Below are 26,334 nucleotides of genomic sequence, written 5' to 3' on the forward strand. Positions count from 1 at the left end.
GCCCCGCACTCCTGACCCAGCAGCGGGCATGCCAAAAACAGACCGGGGAGGAAATCCCGGACGTTTGCTCGTATTTAACAACCCCCCCCCCGGATGCAGCACAGGGGGGCAAAAAAGAGGACGTGGCCAGGAAAACCCGGATGTATGGCAACCCTAGGAGGCGGAGGTACTCCCAGAGACTTGCCCGTGCCCCTCACTCCTGACCCCCAGCCCCCTGCCCCCGCTCCAGCCCAGCCGGGCCCCCCAGAGCCCTGCCCGTGCCGCTCACCCACAGCCTCTCCCCCGCACGCGTCCTCCTTGCTCTGGCCCCACCCCCCGTCCTGCAGCCCCCGGGCTCCTCCGCTCAATCCGTGTCCTGCGCTGACGTGCACCCGGGAAGGCTGTCTCTGCCGGGGCAGCTTTCCAGGGGTCCAGTTTGATGGGCCAGAGGAAGGAGTCTCGGACAGAGGCCTAGGAAGCATTTGCTGAGCAAGGTAGCACTGAGCTGCAGCTGGCTCTGGGGTGGGAATCAGAGGTGGTGTAATGGGGCCAAGATGTGGCTGGCTCTGGCATGGGGCATCGTGGGTGGGATCAAGCTGGGCCTCCTCGCGCAGGGGCATTGGGCAGCCACAAGCCGGGACCTCCTCTCCCGCGTGGCCTAGGCCCCCTCAGGGTGCCAGTCCCCTAGGCCGGGGTGGTGGGGTGGGGGACTCATGGGGCCCATCGTTGCGGAGACATTTACGGCAGGAGGCCACGGCAGTACGGGCAGAGCTCTCCCGGCTGGGGCTGCTGCGGGGCCAGATGCTGCTTGCCCTGGCAGGAGCGGTAGAAGGGGGGAGCTGTGTGGCTCCCGTCTGGGAGATGGGGTAGGAGCTGTCAGCAGGTCTGTGCCCATCTGCCCCAATCGCCCCAATACTCATCCACCGGCTGGCCTCGACACGCCCAGCCACACACCCATCCCAACACCCCCTCCATCTCCGTACGGACCTGTCCATCTGTCCACCCAGTGCCCCAGACCAGAAGCCTCTGCTCTGCCTTCAAGCCACAACCTACGTGCCATCAGTCACAGCCTGTTGCGCACACGACCTGTGGGAGTGGGAGCAGATCCCCCTGCCCACCCTCCTAGAGCTGTGGGTGGCCCAACCCCTTGACCAGGGCCCCAGCCCAGAAAGGCCTCTGGAGCCGGATTGAGGACCAGGGTCACAGCTCTGGGATGCAGCCAGCTCTGGGGTGGGAGTGCACGAGGGGAAACTGAGGCAGGGCCTTACCCATGGTCATGGCCATGCCCTGCTCTGTGCACATGCTGTGGGGCGGCCCGCAGGGCACGCTGGGCTGGACCACAGCCTGCGTGTAGGTGCCCGCATGGCTGTAGCAGCCCAAGCTGAGCACCCCTGCGGGGTGGGGGAGAGGAGAGGCCACGGGTCCCGGGCAGCCGGGCTCTGCACCCACCTGCTCTCGTCTTCAGCCCCCACGGCCTTCCTAGAGAGCCCCCGTGTCCGGGCTCCCGGTCCCTCCCGCGCTCCCCCCGGGGGCTGCAGAGGACCCAGGCATTCAGCACCCCCCAGTGCAATCAGCAGCACCGAGGCCAGGAGACCCGAGGGCCCATGGTGGGGGGTGGCTGTGAGGCATTGCGGGGCCTGATCCTGTCAGGGGGTCCTGGGGCCCAGCTGGAGGCGGCTACGCTGGGGTCCGGTCCCTGGGGCAGGTGGTCTACATACGTCTCTGCCCCACCCCCCCCGGTGCCACCTCTCCGATTCATCCCAACGCATGGATCTGCCTGGAAGTGCCAGACCCTGAGGGAGGGGGATCAGGAGCCCCCTCCCCCCGCCCTACTGGCGGCCCTCACTCCCCCCCACGACCCCCTGCCCCCCAGCCCTGCCAGTACCCCTCACTCCCAAGGCACAGCCTCTGCCCCCCAGCCCTGCTGGTGCCCCCCACTCCTGGCCCGCAGTGCCCCCTTCGGCTGTGACCCACGTGCCTCTCGTCACAGACATCGGCCTGTTGTGCACATAGCCGGTCTCCCTCCCAGGGCCGTGGTCGGGCCCCGGGAGCCCGGGCCAAGATCCAGGGGGGAGGGAAGGGGGCAGGGCTGGGTATCATAGGGCCCCTAAGCTGTGGCTGGCCTGGCATGAGGTGCACACTAAGGGAAACCGAGGCAGGGGCAGCTTGGGAAGAGACCCCAGGAGTCTTGGCATGTGTTACAGACCCCTATGAGACTCTCCCTGCTCCCCTGCCCCAAGCAGGGGTACAACCCCAGTACGGTACCACCCCATCACTGCCAGCCCTGGCATCCCTCGGACAAGGACCCGGAGCCCCTCGCTCCCGCGGAGAAGCTGCAGCTGTGGCCCATGGGAGATGGGGCTCCAGGTCCTTCTCCAGGGGAGGCTGGTGCCCCTCACTCCTGACCAGCAGACCCCTGCCAGTGCCCCACGCTCTGGGCCCACAGACCCCGGTGTCCTGCCTTTCGGGTTTGGTGGTGGGGTGTCTGCCGCAAACCCTGCCCTTGGGAAAGGCTGATCCTTTCCCAGGTGCTCCGTCGCTGCCCCCACCTTGCTCTCTCCTTCTACCCCAAGGCTGGGCGTGGGGACCGCACTGTGCCAGTGCTCCTGCTGGCACCAACCCCACAGGGTCCTGGCTAGAGGGTCTTGCCGCTGCGCTCAGGCTCAGCCCAAGACCGCACTGGGTCAGGAAGGGATTTCCCTCCTGCTCAGACTGGTACGGATGGGGGGGTTCGCCATTGTCTGCAGCAGTGCACGGCCTTGGTCCAGGATCCCTGCAATGTCCGTGACCCCCCGGCAGTAGCAGGATGTTGGCAGCTGCAGCCCCCCTGCTTTCCCAGGGCAGGGGCAATGCCTGGGGCTGGGTCAGGGGTGACTGTCATGCTGCTGTGAAATCAGGCATGGGCTTGCCTGGGCTGGTTTGGACAAAGCTGATCCTGCCTCAGGCAGGGGCTAGACTGGATGCGACCCTGTAGGTCCCAGTGTGCACGCGTGTGTGTTTTGCAGGATCAGTGTGTGTTGCACACAACTCTGGCTGGCCAGTGGAGGGAGGGAGACATGTGCACACACCCTGCAAGTCTGCACGCATATGTACACCCATGCATGCACACCTGCCAGACAGTGCTGTCCTGGTGGGTCTCCCTGCACCTCCCCGCGGCCGACTCCTGCCACCCGTGCTCCCTGGGGCTTTGAGGCCAGTTTCAGCCTGGTTGGGCATGAGACATGCCAGAAGAAAAAATCCCAAGATTTGAGAGGTTTATTGCCACATCGTGAGTCAGACTTAATTTTACCTAGCAACGACGACTCCTGCAATACTTTGAGAGTTGGCATTACCGTATCATACATTCTACAGGCCGATGACGTCTCTCTGCACCTGAGCCAAGAATGCCCCTGCTCCTGCCCACTCACACTGACAGTACCCCTGACATGGACCAATGCAACGCCAAAGTAACTGCTGGTCACTGGTTTGCTAAGGGGACCCTTCATCATCGTTTTCCCTTGCCTTTTGCCTCTTCTCTTCCCCAAGTGCTCTGCCTTGTTGCCATATTTGTAGTCTAGTTGTAGGGCCTGAACATGGATGGGCCCCCTCCTTCTGCCCCATCACCCATTCCCTGCCCTTCCCTCCAGTTAATCATTCCTACCCTCTTCAGGCATTTCCCAATCCTTCACTTCTCCAATTTCACTTTCAGCAAGCCATCCCATCCCTTTGTTTCCCCTGCCGAGTCTGCCCCCTCTCCCCCCCGATCCTGATGGTGCTAGTCTCCCATTGTTCCTTTTCCTCTTCCTCCTCCAGCAACTCTCCAGCCAGAGGAACTCCTCAAAAATATCTACCACAATCACCACGGGGATTTTCCCAGGGACAGGGGATGACCACTTGTCTGACACGGGGTACTACCCCCAGAGGTAATGCATAGTCACCCTCCCGCTTTCACTTCCAGTGTGAAGATCTTGGCTTCACACCCACTCTGTGGAACTGGCAGACTCCCCCATAGCCATCCAGCCACAGCAGCGAGCTGAGGGCAAGCAAAACCCAGGGGCATCCGAACCCCAAGTGTGGTCTTGGGCCTGCAAACAGGATGCCCACCAGATGATTTGGAAACATCTGAAGCCGCAGGCGGGGGTAGAGGATGCTTGCCTGTAGTAGGGCCACGTACAGTTCTTGAACAACTCACGGATTTGGAATAGATTTGGCTTTGAACACAAAAAGTTTCCCTTAAAAATCTCCCTGGCTCTGCTCTGGGGTCTCCTTCACCACCTTTGCTTGGTTTTTTTTCTGCTCAAACTCCTCCTCTATCCCCTCCTGGCTCTTTTCTTCCTGTTTTTCCCTTCTTTACCACATCATTTCTACACATTTCCATGGGAGGCAGAACCTGCACAAGCCGCACCTCCTTCACCCCCCGCCATTTCACCCACAAAAGGGACTCCTGGGAATAGATTCCTCCAAAAGGCCCAGCACAGGGCTCTTGCTGTGCCGGACTACGCAGGAGCAATGTCTCCAGTGTGACAGCCCCCACCCCAATGTGTTAGGAACAAGCTCTTGATTGCAGTGAATCTTCTCAAAAAGGGAAGGGCTTGGGACTCCTAGAGATACCTGCCGTGGGAAAGGCTGCGGCCCCTGGTCCAGTTCCAGTTCACAGCTTTGGGGAGAACATGGAGACCCACCACAGGGATCCCATATTCAGTTCTGGGGCTTTAATAGCAAGAAAGCTGTTACAGAGAATAGAGTGATGGGAAGGAAGGGAAGAGAAGCAACAGGCACCTAGTGGGGCACAGTTGCTGCGAGGCTGAAAAGCAAAACATGCTGAACTCGGTATGCAAGAGCAACAGCAGCATCTTGCAGACGCCTGAGGGGCACAAACAGGTTTGGGAAGGGATTATGTTGATGACACTAAGAGGTGGGGTGAGGTGGAGAGAGGCTGCAACTAGATTTAGACAGACTACAAAAGTGGGCAGATGAGAATAGGATGGGGGTCAACGTAGACAAATGCAGGGTGCTGCACCTGGGGAGAAGGAAGCCCCAGCATACATACAGGCTGGGGAGTTCCCTCTTGAAGGCACAGGGGCAGAAAGGGATCTGGGAGTCAATAACGACTCCAAGAAGAACCACGCCAGACTGCAGCCAGCAAGGCAGCCATACCTTGTCGGGCATCCACAGATGCATCTCAAGCTAATCTAGAGAGGTGATCCTCCCCCTCCATGCGGCGCTGGTCAGGCCGCGGCTGGAGTACTGCGTCCAGTTCTGGGCGCCGCACTTCAGGAGGGATGTGGACAGCCTGGAGAGGGTCCAGAGGAGGGCCACCTGCTTGGCGAGGGGGCAGCAGGACAGGCCCTACGAGGAGAGACTGAGGGACCTGAACCTGTTCAGCCTCGGCAAGAGGAGGCTGAGCGGAGACCTGGTGGCTGCCTACAAACTCATCAGGGGGCATCATCAACAAATAGGAAGAGCCCTGTTCTCCCCAGCACCACCTGGGGTGACGAGAACAGTGGTAATAAGCTGATGGAGAATAGGTTTAGGTTAGAGATCAAAGGGCAATATTTTACAGTTAGGGTGGCCAAAATCTGGAACCAACTTCCCAGGGAAGTGATCCTCACCCCTACCTTGGGTAAATTCAAGAGGAGGTTGGATGATCACCTGTCTGGGGTCTTGTGAACCCAGCACTCGTTCCTGCCTGTGGCAGGGGGTCAGGCTAGATGATCTGTTCAGGTCCCTCCTGACCCTAGTTACTATGAAACTACGTGTTGGTGAGGAAAGGCGAGGTCAGGGCACAGAGCCGGGAATACTTTGCAAACCATTAATGTTCTCCTCCCTGCAACTCACACACCAGGAAGAACAAAGTTTGGAGGAAACACAAGACAGTCCCTGAGTGTCATCTAGAGCCAGTTGTCCTGGGAGGGCACCCTACTGTCAGTGCACTTCTCCTCTAGGACTACTGAGTACATGCAGAGAATGATGGGGAATGTATAGGGTCCAGGGCTGATGCAAAGATCTTCCATCACCTCAAGAGTTCTTCCAACATCTTAACTAGCCTCTGCCTCAGGTATTTCTTCACAGCCACTCCCCAAAAATCAAACTTTGCACCTTAGCATCAAGATCCTTTGAGCTTTTTCGTGCCGTAACTGGCTGAGGGCAGGGTGAACTTTTCCTGCACTCTTACCAAGATGCAGCTGCTTACCTGAATGCAACCACAGGTGGGTGCGAAACACACAGACATCCCCAAGTCCCTCCTGCACTGCTGGCAAATTTAAGGATGCTCCTGGGTGTGGCTGCACTTGTGCTTTTCCAGCTGGGAGGAGAGAGTGAAGCTTTGCCCACACTGTGAGCACCAACGTGGCTTCTTCCCCTTGTGGATGCGTTGGTGTCGGGCCAACTGGGAGGACCAGAGGAAGCTCTTCCCACACTCAGGACAATGATGTGGCTTTTCCCCTGTGTGCATGCGCTGGTGCTGTGCCAAGCGGGAGGCTTCAGTGAAACTCTTCCCACACTCAGAGCACTGATACGGCTTCTCCCCCGTATGGATGCGCTGGTGTCGGGTCAAGTGAAAGGAGAGGGTAAAGCTCTTTCCACACTCAGGGCACTGATATGGCTTTTCCCCTGTGTGGATGCGCTGGTGTTGAACCAGCTGGGAGGACCAGATGAAGCTCTTTCCACACTCAGAGCACCGATGTGGCTTTTCCCCTGTGTGGACATGCTGGTGCTGGGTCAGGTGGGAGGAGCGAGTGAAGCTCTTCCCACACTCAAGGCACTGATATGGCTTCTCCCCTGTGTGGATGTGCTGGTGCCGGGCCAGGTGGGAGGCTTGGGTGAAGTTCTTCCCACACTTGGGGCACTGATATGGCTTCTCCCCCGTGTGGACGCGCTGGTGCCGGACCAGATGGGAGGAGAGGATGAAGCTCTTTCCACACTCAGGGCAGTGATGTGGCTTCTCCCCTGTGTGGATTTGTTGATGCCGGGCTAAGTGGGAGACTTGGGTGAAGCTCTTTCCACACTCAGGGCACTGATGTGGCTTCTCCCCTGTGTGGATGCGCTGATGGTGGATCAGGCTCGAGGAGTGCGTGAAGTGTTTCCCACATGTAGAGCACCCATATGGCTTCTCCCCCGTGTGGATGCGCTGGTGCTCGGCCAGGCTTGCAGAAAGAGTGAAGTGCTTCCCACACACTGAGCACTGGTGTGGCTTCTTCCCTGGATGAAATCTTTCCCCTGGGTGAATCTTTCCCTTGGGATTCTTCCTATTTTTCAGCTCATCAAATTCTTCCCTGTAACCAGGGCTCTTTTTGGGCTTTGCCCCTGCTCCACTCTCATACCCAACAAGAGTCGGTACTTTTTTCATCACATTCTCCATCTGGTTTTGGGACCTGCTGGGCCTCTTATGCAAACTGTCCTTCTCAGGATTTGGAGGGACCCTCCCTCCTGATCCACTTGGGGAAGTCTGCCATGGCTCCAGATCTGAAGGACCTTCCTCTGGAGGTCTCTTGTCAGCTCTGCTCAGCATCAAGCCAGCTCCTGGGCATGGAAAAAAACCCCTCGAGATTAGGCCTGCCCTGACAAAAAGGGGTAAAAACTGCTATTCCCTGAACTGGGATGGGCCTCAGAGTAGGGCTGAAGCTTGGTGCCCGTATTAAGAAAACAAGCTTGTCTTCCTAGGACTCCAAGTGCTAGAAATAGGGCAGGTGAAGGTCCATGTACCATGCTAATATTCTGCAACTCAGTGGATTTCAGTGCCACTTCTTCAGGACTTCTCTGACAAATCTAAGTCCCAGCACCTCAGAGCCTTCTGGGAGAAGCGTATGAGAGACATGTGTTAGGATAGTACCTGAATGCCTTCATGCTGTATGAGGCTGAGCATGAGATCAGAGGCATTTGCTTAAAGGAAGAATGATGCTCTCTACGAGCTGCTCTATCCTAAAGCTCTGGTGGGTCCAGAAAGATGATGCTGAGCACTCCACCCAACTGGGCTGACATACTCAAGCAGCCAAAGTCCATTAGTGAACCTGTTCAGGGTTGATCTCCAGTGCTTACGCTTCATGTCTGGCTGTTCCCAGATGCTGCTGTCAGAACAAGTGTGAACAGCCTTATAGTGGAGATCAGGAAGTTGTCAGCAGACATGAATGTCTGGGGAGCACTGTCTTACCTAGGACTACATGCTTCAGAGGTGCTGACAAGTGCTGCTTCTGCTTGCTGGAACAAGCCAAAATATTTCATCCCTCATCCCCCTCCAAAAGGATTTAGAGCTGTTTCTCTCCCTTTTGGAGAGAACATAGCTCTGCCTCCTACCTGCTTCCAGGCAAAGGTCTGATGCAGGCAATGAGCCCATGGAGCTTTTCTCTGCTGATGACTCCCAGGTGTCCTTCAAGTCACAGGAATCTGTGATGGGAGAAAGGCCTTGGCATTAACCTGGGCATGGACTCCATGGTGTATCCCAGGGCTTCTGATACTCAGGGCACCAAAGATGACACAGAGCGGGGGATACTGGTGGAAACCATACGGTACTTACTTCCCCCACCCAGCACAACGACTTCTGGATCCCACCCGCCCCATGGAGCCCACGCCTTGATTAAGCACTTCCTGGGTTCCAGGTTTCCCTAACAAGAAGAAACCAGAGAGAGCCCCAGCCTGCCTCTTGTCCAACAAATAGAGCTACAGAGAGCTTTGGCCAATCATGCCAATTTCCATGGGGGACCACAAATCCTATTATGCCCTGGTAGAGGGTGTTATGGTTACCTTGGCCTGGGGAATCAACTATTGCATTGCTGAATGCAGATAGAAATTAAAGAACCTTATCCCAGGGGAACCAGGTCTGTGTCTAAAAATCAAGACAGCAAGCTTGATCATCTAGGAACAGGCTAATTAAATGAGAAAAGGGGAACATCTGCTTGTCTCCATACCACTGATTTCTGGGAGTGGAAACAACATCTGCCGGCACACATTATAGCACAAGCAACTGGAGGTCAGCACCCTCAAATGGCAGCACAGGACAGGTCTGCAATTTCCAGGTACTCCCCTCACTCAGAGTATTGAGCATTTCTGAGAGCGAATTCAGGTGGAGGGGACCTCCCAACTCACCTGGCAAGAAGTCTTCAGCTCTTGAGCTGTCGCCATGGTCCTCATCATCACAAACCCAGAGCTCCACCTCTCCTTGCCTGATGCGGCAGATTAAGTCAGGTGTGAGACCATCATATCCTGTTTGGGGCAGCGGTTAAAGAGTGTTTGTGACTGGGTACTGGATGGAGAACAACCAACTGGGATTTGGGGACTGGATCCAATTAACTGAGGTATTCTACTAGGGCCTTCAAGGACAATGGAGGGTGGACATCTGGGATGAAAGAGAAGGCACTGCAGGGAAAAGCCTTCAATAGTTGTCACTCAGGTAGTGGAAGGATAGGGTAATATAGAGCCTATGGCTCCTGTTACTTTGAAAGGAAAAACAGCAGCAAACAGCATTCGGGCAGCTTAATAAAAGGTGACCTACAGGGGAATAGGAAGCCAAAAGGAACGTCTACACGTTGCTCTCCGGTGACATTGTTACTACACCATACTTTAATACGTCCTTTTGGAAGTACTAAAGCACGTTACAGTAACCGCCCATACTGGGCCACAGGCACGGTACATGGTTATTTGTAGCTGCTACTCCGCAGTAGTGATATGCTATGACAGGGAAGCATGCCACGGTGGTGAAGTAGCTGTTGGTCACATATAGACACCTGTGGATGCTACATCATCATACAGCATTGCGACTGCACCATAGCATCACCAGTAGACACACCCAAAGTGGCTACTGCTGTGCTAGCTACACAGCAATAGTCTGGCGGGACACAGTCTATTGAAGCAGTAGAGCTGTAGCGATAGGAAATGGGGTAGCAACAGGCTGCCCACTAGAATAGGGGAGAGACAGCTGGGCCAGGGCTAGTAAGACACCTGCCCAGAAGTGCTTGGGGCTTGAGTGAGATATAAGCCAGGTCCTGAGCCAGGGCAGGCAGTCTGGCCCTGCAAATTGCTGGAGAAAGAGCTCCATGACAGGGTGGCTAATGGGGACTGCCTGGCTGACAGGAGAGACCTTGAGACTGCAAACCAGATGCCTACAGCCCAGGGAAGTAGGGCCCAGTATGGAGGACAGCATCACAGTTAAGCCAGGAAGCAGATCTTTATGTTGCAACCTAGTGGGGGGACAGTTTTCTGTCATAGCCAGAGGACTTGTGAAGAGAAGAGGTTCAGGCCAGGGAGAGTAAGAGCAGAGGAGAGAAGTGAGCACAGTGCCCACCATGGGAGAAACCACAGCCCAAGTGGGATGAAAACAAGGGCCAGGAGCCCGTAGCCCAGAGACGCTGGTGAAAGAGGTGACGACCAAGGTCAGAGACCTGTAGCCTGTGAGGGGTGAACACTGGGGCCAGGCCGCCAGAACAAAAGGCAAGGGGCAGAGGCCAAAGAGACCAAATCGGCAGGACAGGAACCCATAAGCTGGGCCTGGCATGGCGGGCCTTGGTAGCATGGGGCCAGTGAGAGGAAACTGGGAAGGCCAAGGCCCTGGCAAGTGTGGGGAGGCCTAGAATGGTCAGACATTGGCTTGAGGGAAAATTCCCACACCTGTGAGTCAGTAACACCTGCGAGGCATGGACACCGCTCTAAGGGAGGTTCAGAGGCCGTGATTAGCCCATAAGGCAAAAGGTGTCCTAGGAGACGTGTATGGGCTAGGAGAGCCAGCCAAATTCAAGAACTGGAGTGAATCCAACAGGGTCTGAGGGGATTCACAGGCAGAGGCCAGCATCCAGGGTCCTGGGGCAGCCTCCCTTCCAAACTGCATTATGAACATCAAGACGTGGCAGGCAAGAGTGAAGGGAGGGGCCCTGGAGCCAGAGCAGGACAGGAGTTAAATGACCACCAGGAGGCATAACAGTGGCCCCAGGAACACCCATCCGGTTACAGATGGTCATAGGAAACAAAGCACCAACCACTCAGACAGAGTACGCAACTAACAGGGTGCATCTTTACTATGGAGTTCACCATGCTCTTGACCATGGTGTTGATTAATTAACTCCACAGTGAAGTGTGATTGTCTACAGGTGCACTGGTATTACAGCACAGTAAATTAACTCCGTTGTAAGTACTGTAAGGGACAGTACTCTCTCAGGGCAAAGTAACTGCACCAAAACTCACGTGTAGACAGTAACAGGGACTACCTGAGGCACAAGGGTGCTAAGGCGTGCCAGATGCCCACCACCCAGCCACAGGGCTCCTCAGGTTCTGCACCCTCACACCCCAGCCAGCCTCTCCTCCACCAAACACTGCCATACAGAGCCCAGGGCAGACCACAGTGCCCACTGTTAGCCCAGGGCTGCTCCGCCATGGCTCAAGCTGCTGTGAACCCAAGTACATGTGTAGACACTGCACCCGGGGGAAGGTAACTCAAAATGCTCACAGCTCCGGAGTTTATTGCATTGCACTGATTTCACATGTAGAGGCACCCACAGTCACCAGGGACCAAAGTGGAAACGCAATGATCTGTCATGTACTTGAAAGCAGAAAGATTCAAGGTACCAAAATTAATAGAAATTGGACACTGATGGATACATAACAATTATCTTATCTCTGTAATTCTAGGCAAAGTAGATGAAATGAGTTTATTCCCAGAGAAGGTTTATAAATGAGAACCTGTGGCAATGAAAAAAAGTGCATGACACATGGCTGACAATGAAACTTTTCCTGGCGGAGAAGGTAATTCATTAACAGGACGCAGGAAAGGATATATATATATTTTATAAGAACTGCAGTTGCAACTAAAGCAACGTTCCCATCCAATAGGAGAATCATCCCACAAGGCGACATGCGTACACAAGTTGGCAAACACTGCTGGGGTTAAAAATAAGATCCTTGGAGGACACATCTACACGTGATGCTACCATTATGACAATGTAGTATCCATGGGGGTCGACACATGACCAGCAGCTACTTCACTGTAGTGATGCGCTCCCCTGTTATAACACACCGCTACATCAAAGTAGCTGCTAAAAATAACTGCACGTCCATACAGCACAGTACAGGCGGTTACTGCACCGTGATTTACTGCTTCCAAAAGGAAGTACTAAATCATGGCGCAGTAACAATGTCACCATAGCAACATGTGTAGACAGGCCCACTGTCAGGATATGGGCAAAGGAAGGCAGAAGGAGATACATTTTATAGCATGTGAAATCCCACAATGTAGACATGGTCTATATGCCCTTTGTTAAGCTAGAAAAAGCATCTGAGCACTTCCCTAAGGAAGCCCTTTGGGGAAATGGAGGGAAAAGAAGGCACCAGAAAAGCAAACTGACCTAGTAAAAAGGTAACGTACCCCAAACCTGCACTGAAGCCAGAACAAGCCCCTGTATTGAACATCCTCTGGAAAGGAAAACAGTGTTTCACTAGGCCCTGCCCCTAGCCCACTTCTTTTTATCACAATGATGGGAAATGGGTATGCAGGGAGATTTTAAGAGAAGAAAACTTTTGAGAATGGCAAAGTAAGCTTGACAGCATGGCTCAAAGTAAATACAGCAAAGCCAGAGGCTCTGGTCTATGAAGATGAAGGTGCTAGGAAGGCATGCGGACAGATGCTTCCAGTGAGTCCTTGCGAGACGCACCCAGGTCCCATCATGGGTACATACGTCACTAGAGAAGGAGTTGAGAAAATGCTTAATTCATCTGTTGTAGCAGCAGAGGCTGGTAAGGCTTCCATCAACTTCTGCTGGTGGTAACCAAAGGAAGAGAACGAGGGTTTAGATAGCACCAAACTGAGCATCCTAGGATTTGCTACCTGTGTTTGGACAGGAAACACTAGGCAAGAGAGGGAGAAAATCAAAATAATTCTCCAAGGAAGTTGGTCGTCACACCAGACGGCAAAGCTAATATGTTTAACGATTTCTTTGCCTCCATCTTCCTAAGTAGGGACCAGAACAGCCACCTCCCTGCTGGGCCCCCTCGGGCCCCGGGGGAGGCACACCTGGGCCACGGGTTAGCGAGGATTTAGTTAGGGAGCTTCTGGAGGGGTTGGACGTATTCAAGTCAGCCGGCCCGGATGATCTCCACCCTAGAGTTCTAAAGGAACTGGCCGAGGTCATTGCAAGTCCCCTGGCACAGCTGTACGAGCACTCGTGGTGCTCTGGTGAAGTACCGGAGGACTGGAAGAGGACCAATGTGGACCCCATCTTCAAAAAAGGCAGGAAGGAGGACCCGGGAAACTATAGGCCGGTTAGTCTTACCTCGATCCTAAGCAAGCTGTTCGAGAAAATTATGCTGGCACACATCCAGGAGGGGCCAGCAGGGGACTGCATGCTTAGGGGCAACCAACACGGGTTCATCAGTGGCAGGTCCTGTCAGACCAACCTGCTGGCCTTTTACGATCAGATCCCCAGATCATTAGAGGCAGGGGTAGCAGTGGACATCGTCTTCCTGGACTTCCGGAAGGCTTTCGACACTGTCTCTCACCCCGCTCTCATTAAGAAACTGGGGGCTGTGGCGTAGACACCCACACAGTCAGATGTGTCGCCAACTGGCTGGAGGGCCACACCCAGAGGGCGGTGGTGGATGGGTCCTTCTCAACCTGGAAGGACGTGGGCAGTGGGGTCCCCCAGCGCTCGGTCCTCGGGCCCGCACTGTTCAACATCTTCATCAGCGATTTGGACGAGGGGGTAAAAAGCACCCTGTTCAGATTTGCTGATGACACTAAGATGTGGGGGGACGAGGGCACACTGGAAGGATGCAACAGGCTACAATCAGACCTAGATAGGTTACAGGAGTGGGCGGACGAGAATAGGATGGGTTTCAACACAGACAAGTGCAAGGTGCTGCACCTGGGGAGGAACAACCGGCACCACACCTATAGGTTGGGGAACTCCCCTCTTGTCAGCACAGAGGCGGAAAGGGATCTGGGGGTCATCATTGACTCCAAGATGAACATGGGCCGGCAGTGTGGGGACACGGTCAGGAAGGCCAACCGCACCTTGTCCTGCATCCACAGATGCATCTTGAACAGGTCCAGGGAGGTGATCCTCCCCCTCTATGCGGCACTGGTCAGGCTGCAGCTGGAGTACTGCGTCCAGTTCTGGGCGCCGCACTTCAGGAGGGATGTGGACAGCATGGAGAGGGTCCAGAGGAGGCCACTTGCATGATCAGGGGACAACAGGGCAGGCCCTACGAGGAGAGGCTGCGGGACCTGAACCTGTTCAGCCTCCACAAGAGAAGGCTGAGGGGGGATCTTGTGGCCTGTTATAAACTAGTCAGGGGGGTCAGCAGGCATTGGGGGAGTCCCTGTTCCCCCGAGCACCGCCAGGAGTGACCAGGAATAACGGTCACAAGCTGGCAGAGGGCAGGTTTAGGTTAGATATCAGGAGGCGCTACGTCACGGTCAGGGCGGCTAGGGTCTGGAACCAGCTTCCAAGAAAAGTGGTGCAGGCTCCTACCCTGGGGGTGTTTAAGAGGAGAGACCCCAGAGAGTCCAGGGCCACTTGTATGGTTAAGGGTTTGAAGGCCAAGCCCTGTGAAGACAAACTGAGGGACCCGGATTGCTTCAGCCTCCACAAAGGAAGGCTGAGCGGGGATCTTGTGGCCACCTACAAAATTCATTGGGGGCCGCAGCAAGGGATCGGAGCTGCTCTGTTCACCGGGGCACCTCTTGGGGTAACAAGAAACAATGGTCACAAACTGACAGAGAACAGATTCAGGCTGGACATCACGAGAACTTCATGGTAAGGGTGGCCAGAATTTGGACTGGCCTTCCAAGGGAGGTGGTGCCCCCCCCTACCTGGGGGGTCTTTAAGAGAAGGCTGAATAGGCACCTGGCTGAGGTCATCTGACCCCAGCACTCTTTCCTGCCCAGGGCAGGGGGTTGGACTTGATAATCTGTTGAGCTCCCTTCCGACACTAGCATCTATGAATCTATGGATCAAATGAAGGATATATAAACAGGACATATGAGAAAGGCCTCACCACTGACAGAGCAGTGGGAAGGAAGAGAATTTAAACCATCAGCCAAAAGCTCGGGAGGATCAGACTGTTGAAAAACAGGGAGATGACAACAAAATTCAGAGCTCACAGTTTCAGCGAGAAGCAGTGAACAGAGCTTTACCCAGGGAAAGTAGGGCTTGGTAATTCCTCAGCATCTGGTCCCGGTAAAGCTCCTTGTCTCCATCTCCCAGCAGCTCCCACTCCTTCCGCGTGAAGTACACCGCCACGTCCTCAAAGGCCTCCCGGAGCTGCAGTCACAAGCATTACACCATCAGCATCTTCTCTTCTGGCTGCCTCAAACCCCCACAGCCCTGATCTGTACTTACTCTGGGATACAAAGATTTGGGTCTTAGCCATGTTAGGTAGGGAAGCATGGCTCCTGGCACCCCCACAGCTGTCAGCCCACACAACCCGTCTCCTCCACAGTCCCCATCTCTGCCATTCACATTTAGGGTTTTTACTTGTTTTCCTCTCCCAGCCCTGTCCTCCCTCCCACCCTTCTCCTTTCCCCACCTCCGTTCCCCATCTTTAGCATAGAAAACACTCTACACTTGATAGTCTGCCCTGTGCATATCCTCTCAGTGTAGCTGATTAAATGAACTTGGGCTCACATAATCCTATTCTACGCATCTCCAATTCAGCTGGTTTGTAAGGTGCAAATATATCCTTCCTTGTCCTCACTTCCGACTAACAGAGATGTCTAGCCCCAGGTGTGCTGCTCGCTCCTACCGAACTGCCTGCCCATGCAGCTGCCAGGTCACTACCTGAGCTGGAGTAATCCTGCTGGCATCGGCTGAAGTCTAAATTCCATAGTCCTAACCATGTTCAAGGGAGCTGGCTGGGCTCAGCTGTGGAGACCACTGCCCGTGCTCCCTGGTGCTGGCTGGGTATCACCCACCCCCCAGAACGGCTCTTCCGGTCATAAAAGCCTCTATCTGAGCACTCCTCAGAAGCACCCTAAGGAGCGTTTCCAGAGGAGGGAGCTCTGGCTCCATGGATCCTGACCCAGCCTTCCAATTAGGAGTGCACTGATAAAGATTTTTTGACCAATACTGATGGCTGGTTAACCAGGAATATCAGCCAATGCCAATTCAATAGCCGACGTGCAGCCCAGCAGCTTGGAGAGCAGCATCCAGCTGATAAGTCTGTGGCAGGGAAGTGGCAGCGGGGAGGGAAGGGGCGCGGGAGGGAGAGATGGAGGCCCCTGTGCTGAGGGACGGAAAGGGGCAGGAGCAAGTGCTGCCAGACCAGGGTGGGGTGGGGTGCGGGCCAGACCCACAGGCAGCTCATCTAGGAGGTGTGGGACCAAGGGGGTGGCTCCCCACCACTGCACTTACTCCTGGGGGAGGCATGCAGGCCCCCTGCATTTGTGCATGGGGTGAGGACTGGCTGCCCACTGCAGGCTTGGTGCCAAGGGCTATACTGGCCTCTTCCCAGCGGGGAGGCTGGGTTTGGGGCTGTGCTCAGGGTGGACAGGGGCAGGGTGGGCAGTGGAGGTGGCATTTGAAGTGGGGGCTACAGGATGGGCTTCTGCCACCCCAAAATTCCCTATACCACCACCTCCCAGCACTGCCACCACCCACCCTGCCCCTGCCCGCCCCAGTGCAGCCCTGGCCCAGCCCTCACATTAGGAAGAAGCCAGCACAACCCCTGGCCCCAAGCCAGCAGTGGGCAGCCAGCCCTCACCCTGCACACACATCTGGGGGGCACCCCCCCCCATTCCTTCCCCAGGGGTGTGCGCAGTGGTGGGTAGCCAACCTCACTTCAAACTTCCCCTGCACCCCTGGGAAAAGCTGTCCCGGCTGGCAGTGCCTTGCCTCGCCCCAGCCCCACTTCCTCCCTCCTGCCCTGGTTGCCATCCCGCATCTACTCCCTGCCTTCTACCCTGGCTGGCATCCCACCCCGGCTGGCAGCACCTTCCCCTGCCCCTGCCCCACGCCCTCCCTCTCTGTGGGACCTCGATCTACACCCCCACCCTGCCGTGTCCTTCCCTTCTCCGTGCCCCTTCCCCTCACAGACTTACTGACCGGAAGCAGCTCTCCAAGCTGCAGGGCTGCAGTCCTGGCAACATGCATGCTGCAACTCTGCACATACACGCAGCGTTTATCAGTCACATTATCAGCTACACTGGTCCAAAAAACCCCAGTTGCGGATAACATCCATTTTCTTTTTATGGGTGCCGATCTGACAGGGACCAATATATCGGTGCACCTGTACTTCCAATGTCAGCACTGCTGGCTAGCTCCTGATAACGCCAGCTGGGCGTGGCTGCAGCCTGTCACCAGTGAAGCCTCCTCTTGTCACTTCAACAGCCCCCACTCTCTAAGTTTTCCCCGCACCACCGGCTCCACCTGGTCTCTGTCCAAACTGCACTCCCAATCCCTACTAAAGCTGGTGCCCTGCTCACCTCTGTACGCTCCCCCTGCTTTGGAGGCCTGCTCTGCCCGTTGGGCTTTCTGACACCTGTGCCAGGCCAACTGGACATCTCCACCAGTCCCCCTGAGGGAATCCCTTGTAGCTTCATGTTTCCAGGCCCTTCCTCGCGAGGCTCCTCCTCGGCTCTGCTCGGGGTCCCTGCACCTGCTGAGCGGCGGAGAGAACGACAAGTTACCCGGGTGCTGCCAACACGGGGAAAACCCCGCTGTTCACCTGCGCCCGCCTGGGCAGCAGGCAGCCCGAGGCCTCAGGCTAGGGGGAAGGCAAATACAAGGAGAGTCTGCGCCAAGGTGTGTGAAAGGCGTCCAGGGCACTGGGACAATGCACAAACCCGGGCGCGCGGAGCACGGACCCCATCCAAATGCTCTGGCACACGGGGTTTGCCTTTGCTGGACGCTGCCTCCTGCCGCTTGAAGAGGTGCCAGCGCGGCTCCTTACCTGCTCCCGGAGAAGGGCCTCGTCTGGGGCGCCAGCCCAGGGAGCCTTCCCCTGCCGACCGCTCCCAGGGCTCCTCTCGTGGCAGGGGGCCCGCAGCGGGACAGAGGCCTGGGGTAAGCGTACCAGCCGACCCTCGCCGGGGAGACGCGTGTCCCCGACACCTGCCCCAGCCCCGTGCTGGCCACAGAGGCTCGCCGCGGCACGGAGACGGGGGGAGCAGCCCCCCGATTGTTAGGACACCCCTTACACCACTGGCAGTGACACCGCAGCACCCCGGGGCCACCCAGGGCCAGCGGGCTTCCCGCCGGGGGCCGCACGCTCGCCGCGAGAAAGACGGGGCCTCAGCCCGGCGCTGCCAGCCACGCAGCCCGGAGCCCGCGCCACCCCAGCCCCGCGCTCAGCAATGCCGCGGCCGCGGGACAGGGCGCGGAGCCTCTCCCCCGAAGGCAGGGCGGGCGCTCGGCCCCCCGGGCTTTACCTGGGCCCTGCTGGGGCAGGGGCTCCTGCCCGGGGGCCCGAGGGGGCTCGTCCGCGGGCTCTGCCGCCTTCGGGGGCACGGCCGCGCCGAGGGGCCGGGGCTGAAGGTGCGCCCGCAACGCCGCGGCGGGGGCCGGCCTGCCCGCGGGCATTTCCGCGCCGCCCCGCGCACGGGCCTGGGGGCGAGGCGGAGGGGTCGCGGCGCGGGACACACGGCCGCGGGTGGGGGGGGGGGCGCCTCCTCCGCTCGCCCCGCACCAACCCGGGGGGGCCGCCGCCTCGGCGCGGGGCTCCGGCGCCCCCCCCGCACCTGCTCCGGCGCCGGCGCCGCTGCCGCGGGGGCGGGTCCTCTCCTGCGCGGCGACCTGCGGGCTCGGGGCCCGGCCTCCGTGCGGGGCGTCGTGCCCGGGGCCCTGGGGGCACAGGCGGTGCTGGCCGCCGCTCGAGAGCCGCCGCCCGCCGGCCCGGAGCCCACGTGGCCGCAGCCCCGCCCGGCCCGGAGCTCGCCGAGCCGCCGCCGCCGCCCAGGGCCGCAGTGCCCGGTGCTCCGGAAGGGAAGTGGCGCCCGCAGCCCCGCCCCCCGCTCGCAGGGAGGGAGAGGCGGGGCCGGGGCAGGACGGACCCTCCCCCGCCCCGCCGTGTCCGTGGGTGTGCGCGCATGTGCACCTGAGTGTGTACACCTGTATGTGCCCTTGTACTAACGCGTGTGTATGTCCGTGCGTGTGTGCATGTATTTGAACCTGTGTGTGTACACCCGTGTCTGTGTGTGCATGTGTAGCCTGGGTATATCCACGTGCATGTGGGCATGTCTGGTTATCTTTATGTCCGTGCATCTGTGTGCATAGCTCTGTGTGCGTGCATGTGTGCACACAGGTGTGTGCACTTGCACCTGTGTATGTCTATGCTTGGGGGTGTCTCTATTTGTGTGTGTGTGTATGTGCCAGGGTCCGTGTGTGTGTGTGTGTGTGTGCACGCATCTCTGGCTTCATGCATGTGTGAACTTGTGTCCACCTGTGTGTGTGTGTGTAAACCACTATATGTCTGTGCATGTGCTTAGCTGTGTTCATGGACAAAAGGGTACACCCACAGGTTCATACATGCACAGGTATACACACAAAGATTTACATGGATGTACACATGCAAGGACACACAGGTGCACACATGCATCCATGGAAGGGCCCATACTGTGTACACACACACCAACGCACATGCATTCACACATGCATGGACACAGGCACACACACACACAGGTGCATGTACATGGACACAACCTGGCATGTACACACATGCACACAAACACACCAGCATACACACAGAAACATATGTATGCATAGATGCACAGACACACACAGGTGCGCACACACAGGTACGCACACACACAGGCATAGGCACACACGTGCATGTCCACATGTCCACACGTGCACCCCTAGCTGCTGAGGAACAGATGGCCTGGCTCACGGGTGCCCCAGCAATAGACTTTCAGCTGCTTGTGCAACCAGAAGGCGGCCGGAGGTGGGGGACCTGCAGCCCCTGAGGAAGCGCCCTGGCCACATGCCTGGCTCCTGAGCCCTGCTCCCTGGGAGACAGTGGCTGGTGTTGGATTGTTGTGGGGTTTGGGAGCTTTGGATGGTGATGGATGAGAGCTTGGGGGTGGCCTTTGGGGGCGCAGGGGCTTAGTATGGGGTGTCATGGGGCCTAGCTGGGCAAGTCAAGAGCAGTGATTACAGACGATGCATACTGATTGTCCCCCAGGCCAGCACTTGACCAGGAGGAAGGAACCACTGTGCTGTGCACAATGCAAGACTGATGTCAATTAGTGGCCCATCCAGGCATTCAATGGCCTGCCCTATTCAAGGGGAAATTATATGGCTAATGAGCCATCTCCTGCTTCCTGGGGCTTGGGGTGTTAGAGCCCAATCCAGCCCCCAGCCATGTTTCCCCCAGGGGATTGGGGGTGTTGGGGCAAGCTGGGGCTGGAGTCCCTGCTGTTCCACTGCCCTGTCCAGGAAAGCCTGATCCAGCCCCATGGCCTGTGTGTGAGAGACATGGTGGGAGTTATAATTGAGCAGGGTGGGCCTGTGGAGTTGTGATAAAAACAAAATACTGTAGCAGGGCCTTGCTCTGGCATCCCTAAATCACTCGCCTCCAATTCCAGCTGTGGCAGCCTGTGAAGAGCGATGTCAACAGGGCAATGGGTTTCCAACCCCAGCCGGATGACTGGGCACAGGTCAAGCCAACACAGACACTGCATAGCGGTCAGGCCGCCCACCGGCCCCGTGAGCAGCCCTGCTGCCTCCTGGACACTGCCCCAGTCACACACACAGCCGGGCAGGGGGGCTGGAATTCCTCCCCCTTGTTGCCAGGCAGGTGGGTTGCCCCCACCCTGCACAACAGGAGCCACACACTTAACCCGTGACAAGCTAAGGCTGGTCTGTCAGATATGCAGAGCCCTCCCGGCTCCCTGGGATAGCAGCTGGCAGGCACACAGGGGAAACAGAGACACTTGATCTCCAGCTGGGCACGCAGATCAGTGACCTTTCATGAACACTCTGGTCTAGATGACATGACCAAGACCACCCAGCAAGCAGTGGCAGAGATGGGTCTTAACCACAAGATCGTGCTGCGGGGAACACGAATACACACATACACTCAAAAGGCTGAGCCTGCTGTCCCTTCAGCAGCAAATGCAGCCTTTTCACCCCACTTGCACTGACAGGCAACTAAGAGGAGCCTTTGCTCAGTTCCTTAACAGAAAAGAACAGCCTCCAGGGGCTGAGCGTGAGGCCTGTGCTGTAGGGCTGGGGTGGGAGGGCAGGCTCAGGGAGATGAATGGCACGGTCAGCTGGACATCCATGGATTTCAAAGCCCTGAGCTACCTCTGTTTGGCCAGGATCCGGCTCCAGGGCCCATGCTGCCCCGATACCCCAGGGTCAGGCACTGCACCAGCCTGTATGCCCAGTCTAGTGGGGTTTTGTAGGGAGCCCTGCGAAGTAGATGACATGGCTCTGGGGTCCGGATCTGGCTCACAGACCTGGAGCTGAGCATCCATGTCCTATCCCCATCACCAGAGCATCAGGCCTGTGATGCTGCTGCTGTACAACAGGGCTCCCTCACCCCAATCTCCCCTTAAGGCGATGCTCTGCTCTCAGGTCCCAGGTGATTTGCTTCCTCACAGTGTTGTCACCCCCAGCAGTCCCACATTTTTTTGCAGCATGCAGAACTGGGAACACACCTGGTAGCACGGGGAGACGCCTTGTTGGACGTAGTGCTGGCCACGGGTGATGACCTGGTGCGGGGGCTGCGGGCGCTCGACCCCCTGGGCGACAGTGATCATCGCCTGCTGGGATTCACCATCTAGCACAAGGTGGCAAAGGCATGCAGTAAGGCAGCAGCCCTGGATTTCAGGAGGGCAGACTTCAACGAGCTAAGGAGGATAGTTGGGGAAGCGCTGAAGTCCCAGAGGGGAGGGGAGCCAGGTGTCCAAGGATAGTGGTTGCTCCTTAAGGAGACAATCCTCCAAGCCCAAAGGAAGGTAATCCCGAGGATCAAAGGGAGCAGGAGAGCACACGAGCCTCCGTGGCTCACCAAAAGCATCTGGGAATGTCTCCTTGCTAAAAAGGAGGCACACACCCAATGGAAAGGAGGGGCCATCACCAGGGAGGACTATTCTGCAGTCGCTCGGGGATGTACGGGGCAGTTAGGAAGGCCAAGGCAGAGATGGAACTGGGACTGGCTTCCCAGATTAAGGACAATAAGAAGTCCTTTTTTAAATATGTAGGGGGTAAAAAGAAGGTCCCGGGTAATGTGGGGCCCTTGCAGGACGCAATGGGAAACTTGGTCGTCACACCAGACGGCAAAGCTAACATGTTTAATGATTTCTTTGCCTCCGTCTTCCTAAGTAGGGACCAGAACAGCCACCTCCCTGCTGGGCCCCCTCGGGCCCCGGGGGAGGCACACCTGGGCCACCGGTTAGTGAGGATTTATTTAGGGAGCTTCTGGAGGGGTTGGACGTATTCAAGTCAGCCGGCCCGGATGATCTCCACCCTAGAGTTCTAAAGGAACTGGCCGAGGTCACTGCAAGTCCCCTGGCATGGCTTTATGAGCTCTCGTGGTGCTCTGGTGAGGTACCAGAGGACTGGAAGAGGACCAATGTGGACCCCATCTTCAAAAAAGGCAGGAAGGAGGACCCAGGAAACTATAGGCCGGTTAGTCTCACCTCGATCCTAGGCAAGCTGTTCGAAAAAATTATGCTGGCACACATCCAGGAGGGGCCAGCAGGGGACTGCATGCTTAGGGGCAACCAACACGGGTTCATCAGTGGCAGGTCCTGTCAGACCAACCTGGTGGCCTTTTACGATCAGATCCCCAGATCATTAGAGGCAGGGGGAGCAGTGGACATAGTCTTCCTGGACTTCCAGAAGGCTTTCGACACTGTCTCTCACCCCGTTCTCATTAAGAAACTGGGGGGCTGTGGCGTAGACACCCACACAGTCAGATGGGTCGCCAACTGGCTGGAGGGCCACACCCAGAGGGCGGTGGTGGACGGGTCCTTCTCAACCTGGAGGACGTGGGCAGTGGGGTCCCCCAGCGCTCGGTCCTCGGGCCCGCACTGTTCAACATCTTCATCAGCGATTTGGATGAGGGGGTAAAAAGCACCCTGTTCAGATTTGCTGATGACACTAAGATGTGGGGGGTCATGGGCACACTGGAAGGATGCAACAGGCTACAATCAGACCTAGACAGGTTACAGGGGTGGGCGGATGAGAATAGGATGGGTTTCAACACAGACAAGTGCAAGGTGCTGCACCTGGGGAGGAACAACCGGCACCATACCTACCGGTTGGGGAACTCCCCTCTTGTCAGCACGGAGGCAGAAAGGGACCTGGGGGTCATCATTGACTCCAAGATGAACATGGGCCGGCAGTGTGGGGAGGCGGTCAGGAAGGCCAACTGCACCTTGTCCTGCATCCACAGATGCATCTCGAGCAGGTCCAAAGAGGTGATCCTCCTCCTCTGTGCAGCACTGGTCAGGCCGCAGCTGGAGTACTGCGTCCAGTTCTGGGCGCCGCACTTCAGGAGGGGTGTGGACAGCATGGAGAGGGTCCAGAGGAGGCCACTTGTATGATCAGGGGACAACAGGGCAGGCCCTATGAGGAGAGGTGACAGGACCTGAACCTGTTCAGCCTCCACAAGAGAAGGCTGAGGGGGGATCTTGTGGCCTGTTACTAATCTAGTCGGGGGGGATCAGCAGGCATTGGGGGAGTCACTGTTTCCCCGAGCACCGCCAGGAGTGACCAGGAATACCGGTCACAAGCTGGCAGAGGGTAGGTTTAGGTTAGATATCAGGAGGCGCCACTTCACAGTCAGGGCGGCTAGGGTCTTGAACCAACTTCCAAGAGAAGTGGTGCAGGCCCCTACCCTGGGGGTGTTTAAGAGGAGGTTGGATGAACATCTTGCTGGGGTCGTTTCACCCCAGTAATCTTTCCTGCCATGGCAGGGGGTCGGACTAGATGATCTGTTCAGCTCCCTTCCGACCCTAGAAACGATGAAACTATGAAACTATGGGGCAGTTAGGAATGTGGCTGCAGATCCATCACTGCCGCTTCAGCTCTCAGTTGTGGCCGCACCGATGCTGCTCTGTGCCCCAGCTACAGCTCCCCAGAGACATACCTACCCCCTGGCTCCGGGGCTCCCTCTTAGCCCAGAGCCTTGAGCCAGTCCCTGCTGCCCATTTCCTCCCAGATAAACATGCTGGTTGCAGGCCAGGGTGGCTCAGCTTGTTTGCGCCCAGGCACCAGGTGAGCTGGCACCACCTGCCTGGGCAGGAACATTGTACAGGCAGTGGGGACAGGCTTGGGGCTGCTGTGTCATCCCTGTACCTGTCACCCTCCCACACACAGGAGTAGTGCCATGCCCACGGGGAGTTCTGATGAGTTCAGCCCTGAATGCTGGGCTTCCTCTTTGTGATCAGATGCAGGCGCCGTCAGCCTTTCCTGCCTCTACTCAAGCCCACAACAAGGCCATTCCCAACTTTGTATGCTACAGACCTGTGCACAGCACTCCTGAAATGCAGCCAGTTCTGAGGATTAGGGGGCACAGCAGAGGGACAGAGGTCTTCCATCCCTGCTGGAGGGGTGTGCCATGGAGAAAGTGAGTTGCTCCAAATTGAGGGGGGGCTTTGTTTGCAAGCTCCCCCATGCTTTCACTGGGCTCAGCTACCCCCTCAGAGCCTCAAGGGCCCAAGCTGCAAGGAAAGGTGGGTAAAAACTGTAGAACGAAAGGGGCTGTGGGTACTCTTCTAACCCGCCCTGGCTCCTAGCAATTTGCTGAGAAGACCCTGGATTGTCCTGGGCAGGTTGCACAGACCTACAGCTGTAACATCTGGCCACAAGATTGCAGAGGAGCTTCCAGCTTGGTCTCTGAATGTTATGTGGCCCTACAGACACCACTCAGCATCCTCCCTCAAAGGAAATTAGGGCCTGTTCATCATGCTAGCTGCCACCAAGTTCCAAATGATATTATCTTTTCCCACCTATTTTCCCAGTCACTATCCAGACCTTTGAAAGCAGACCAAGGCGTCAAACCTCATGAGCACCACACACACCTGAGCTTGCCCGGGAAGCTACTCACTGCTACACATCGCGATGCCCCACAGACCACCACGTCCAGGCATAGAGAGAGCCCCAGGGCCCAATGTGGAAGCTGGACGCAACCCCCAACGAGGCTCAGAACTGACCTTGTGGGCCTTTGCATGCCTCCATTCCAGCTGCACCAGAGCAGGACTTCTCAACTGGAAAAAGACCTACATGGCTCATGCAGAGCCTCACATATATGATCCCTTTCATGGGGCTGGGCAGCTACTGTCCACTCAGCAGCCAGGGCTTGCATTTTGCTGCAGACCTCAACCTTGATGGCTTCACTGAAAGAGCCGATTTTGGCAACCAAGCATTTGCAAACTGGTGCCTCTCACACAAATCATGGAAAACGAGGGTTGGAAGGGATCTCAGGAGGTCATCTAGTCTACCCCGCTGCTCCAAGCACGACCATCCCCAACTAGATCATCCCAGCCAAGGCTGTGTCTAGTCCGCTCTGAAAAAGCCTCCAAGGATGCAGTTTCCGCAATTCCACAGACTAGCTAGGTAGTGGAATCCCTACTAGTGGAATCTAATACCTAGTCTCTGTAGTCCCCTTTCTCTTCACTTACCAGCTGGTTGCTGTCTGTGTGTGTCTTTCTGTGTCTCTGTGTGCATCTCTGTCTGCCTGCTCCTCACTCTCAAGCCACAGCTTCCCCCCCCCACCCCCAGCCCTGCTGCTGCCCCTCACTCCTGACCCACAGTACCCTGCATCCTGCCAGGGTGTGCAGGGACCTTCCCTCCCTGGGCTCCAAACCCCATGCACACACCCACAGTGCCCAACACCTTCACAAATAACTCTCCCCCCCACCCCGACACACTTCAAAAATAGCATCTCTTGATTTTTGTAAGAGCTCATCTCATGATTTTTGGCGTGCTGGGGTTGGCGATACCGGGAATATGAAATGTCCCACAATATGAAGTGTCCCAGCCCACACAGATGCTCCAGCAAAGTACCTGGTGGGGACATAGCTGCAGCCTGCTGGCAGAGGCTGGACATGAGAGGCCACTGCCATCATCACTGCACCAGGAGCAACTGTCATGCAGGGGAAGCTGTTTTTCTGTGGGAGCTAGAGCCAGGAAACACCCAGCCTCCGGTGAGTATTCTCATATATTTATTCATGTACTACTGTCCATCCTGCCCTATCCAGGAGGCTCAGGGCAAATTACAAGAAACAACCAAACAACAGGATTTTTTGAACTCAAGAACTGCAGCTCCCCCCTCTCCACAAGAAAACCCTCCCACTAACCCACCCAGGCCTCCCAAACACCACACCCACCCTGACAGGTGAACCTTCAACAAACCCCACCCCTACACTAACCCCCCCCATCACCTCACCCTGCCTCTCCCGCAGAGAGGCTGCAGCCCTGAAGCCCTCCTCCCCAGAAAGCCCACCTA

The 26,334-nt window shown here is 56.9% G+C and overlaps 1 protein-coding gene across 1 annotated transcript; it reads right to left on the minus strand.

The window, feature by feature from the left end:
• Positions 1-3,219: 3,219 nt before the first annotated feature.
• Positions 3,220-18,542, minus strand: LOC149860597 (uncharacterized). Its single transcript, XM_090055001.1, has 6 exons — positions 18,305-18,542; positions 17,360-17,535; positions 15,074-15,200; positions 9,040-9,156; positions 8,251-8,340; positions 3,220-7,479 (listed from the first exon to the last, which is right to left on the minus strand). Exons 1-6 carry the CDS (start codon positions 18,453-18,455, stop codon positions 6,221-6,223), a joined length of 1,920 nt encoding a protein of 639 aa, XP_089911127.1. The 5' UTR covers positions 18,456-18,542; the 3' UTR covers positions 3,220-6,220.
• Between the last annotated feature and the right edge of the window lie 7,792 nt (positions 18,543-26,334).

Source organism: Crocodylus siamensis, chromosome 6 (assembly GCF_052110815.1).
Source record: "Crocodylus siamensis isolate JL-2025a chromosome 6, ASM5211081v1, whole genome shotgun sequence".
Classification (NCBI taxonomy): domain Eukaryota; kingdom Metazoa; phylum Chordata; order Crocodylia; family Crocodylidae; genus Crocodylus; species Crocodylus siamensis.

What these genes read in the sequence shown, in the direction of transcription:
- LOC149860597 (XM_090055001.1), bottom strand. Translation starts at nt 18,455, where the DNA reads ATGCCCGCGGGCAGGCCGGCCCCCGCCGCGGCGTTGCGGGCGCACCTT. An exon ending in AGCTGAAGACTTCTTGCCAG is followed by an intron (nt 8,341 to 9,039) that starts GTGAGTTGGGAG and finishes CTCCCATCACAG; the next exon opens with ATTCCTGTGACTTGAAGGAC. An exon ending in AGACCTTTGCCTGGAAGCAG is followed by an intron (nt 7,480 to 8,250) that starts GTAGGAGGCAGA and finishes TTCCATGCCCAG; the next exon opens with GAGCTGGCTTGATGCTGAGC.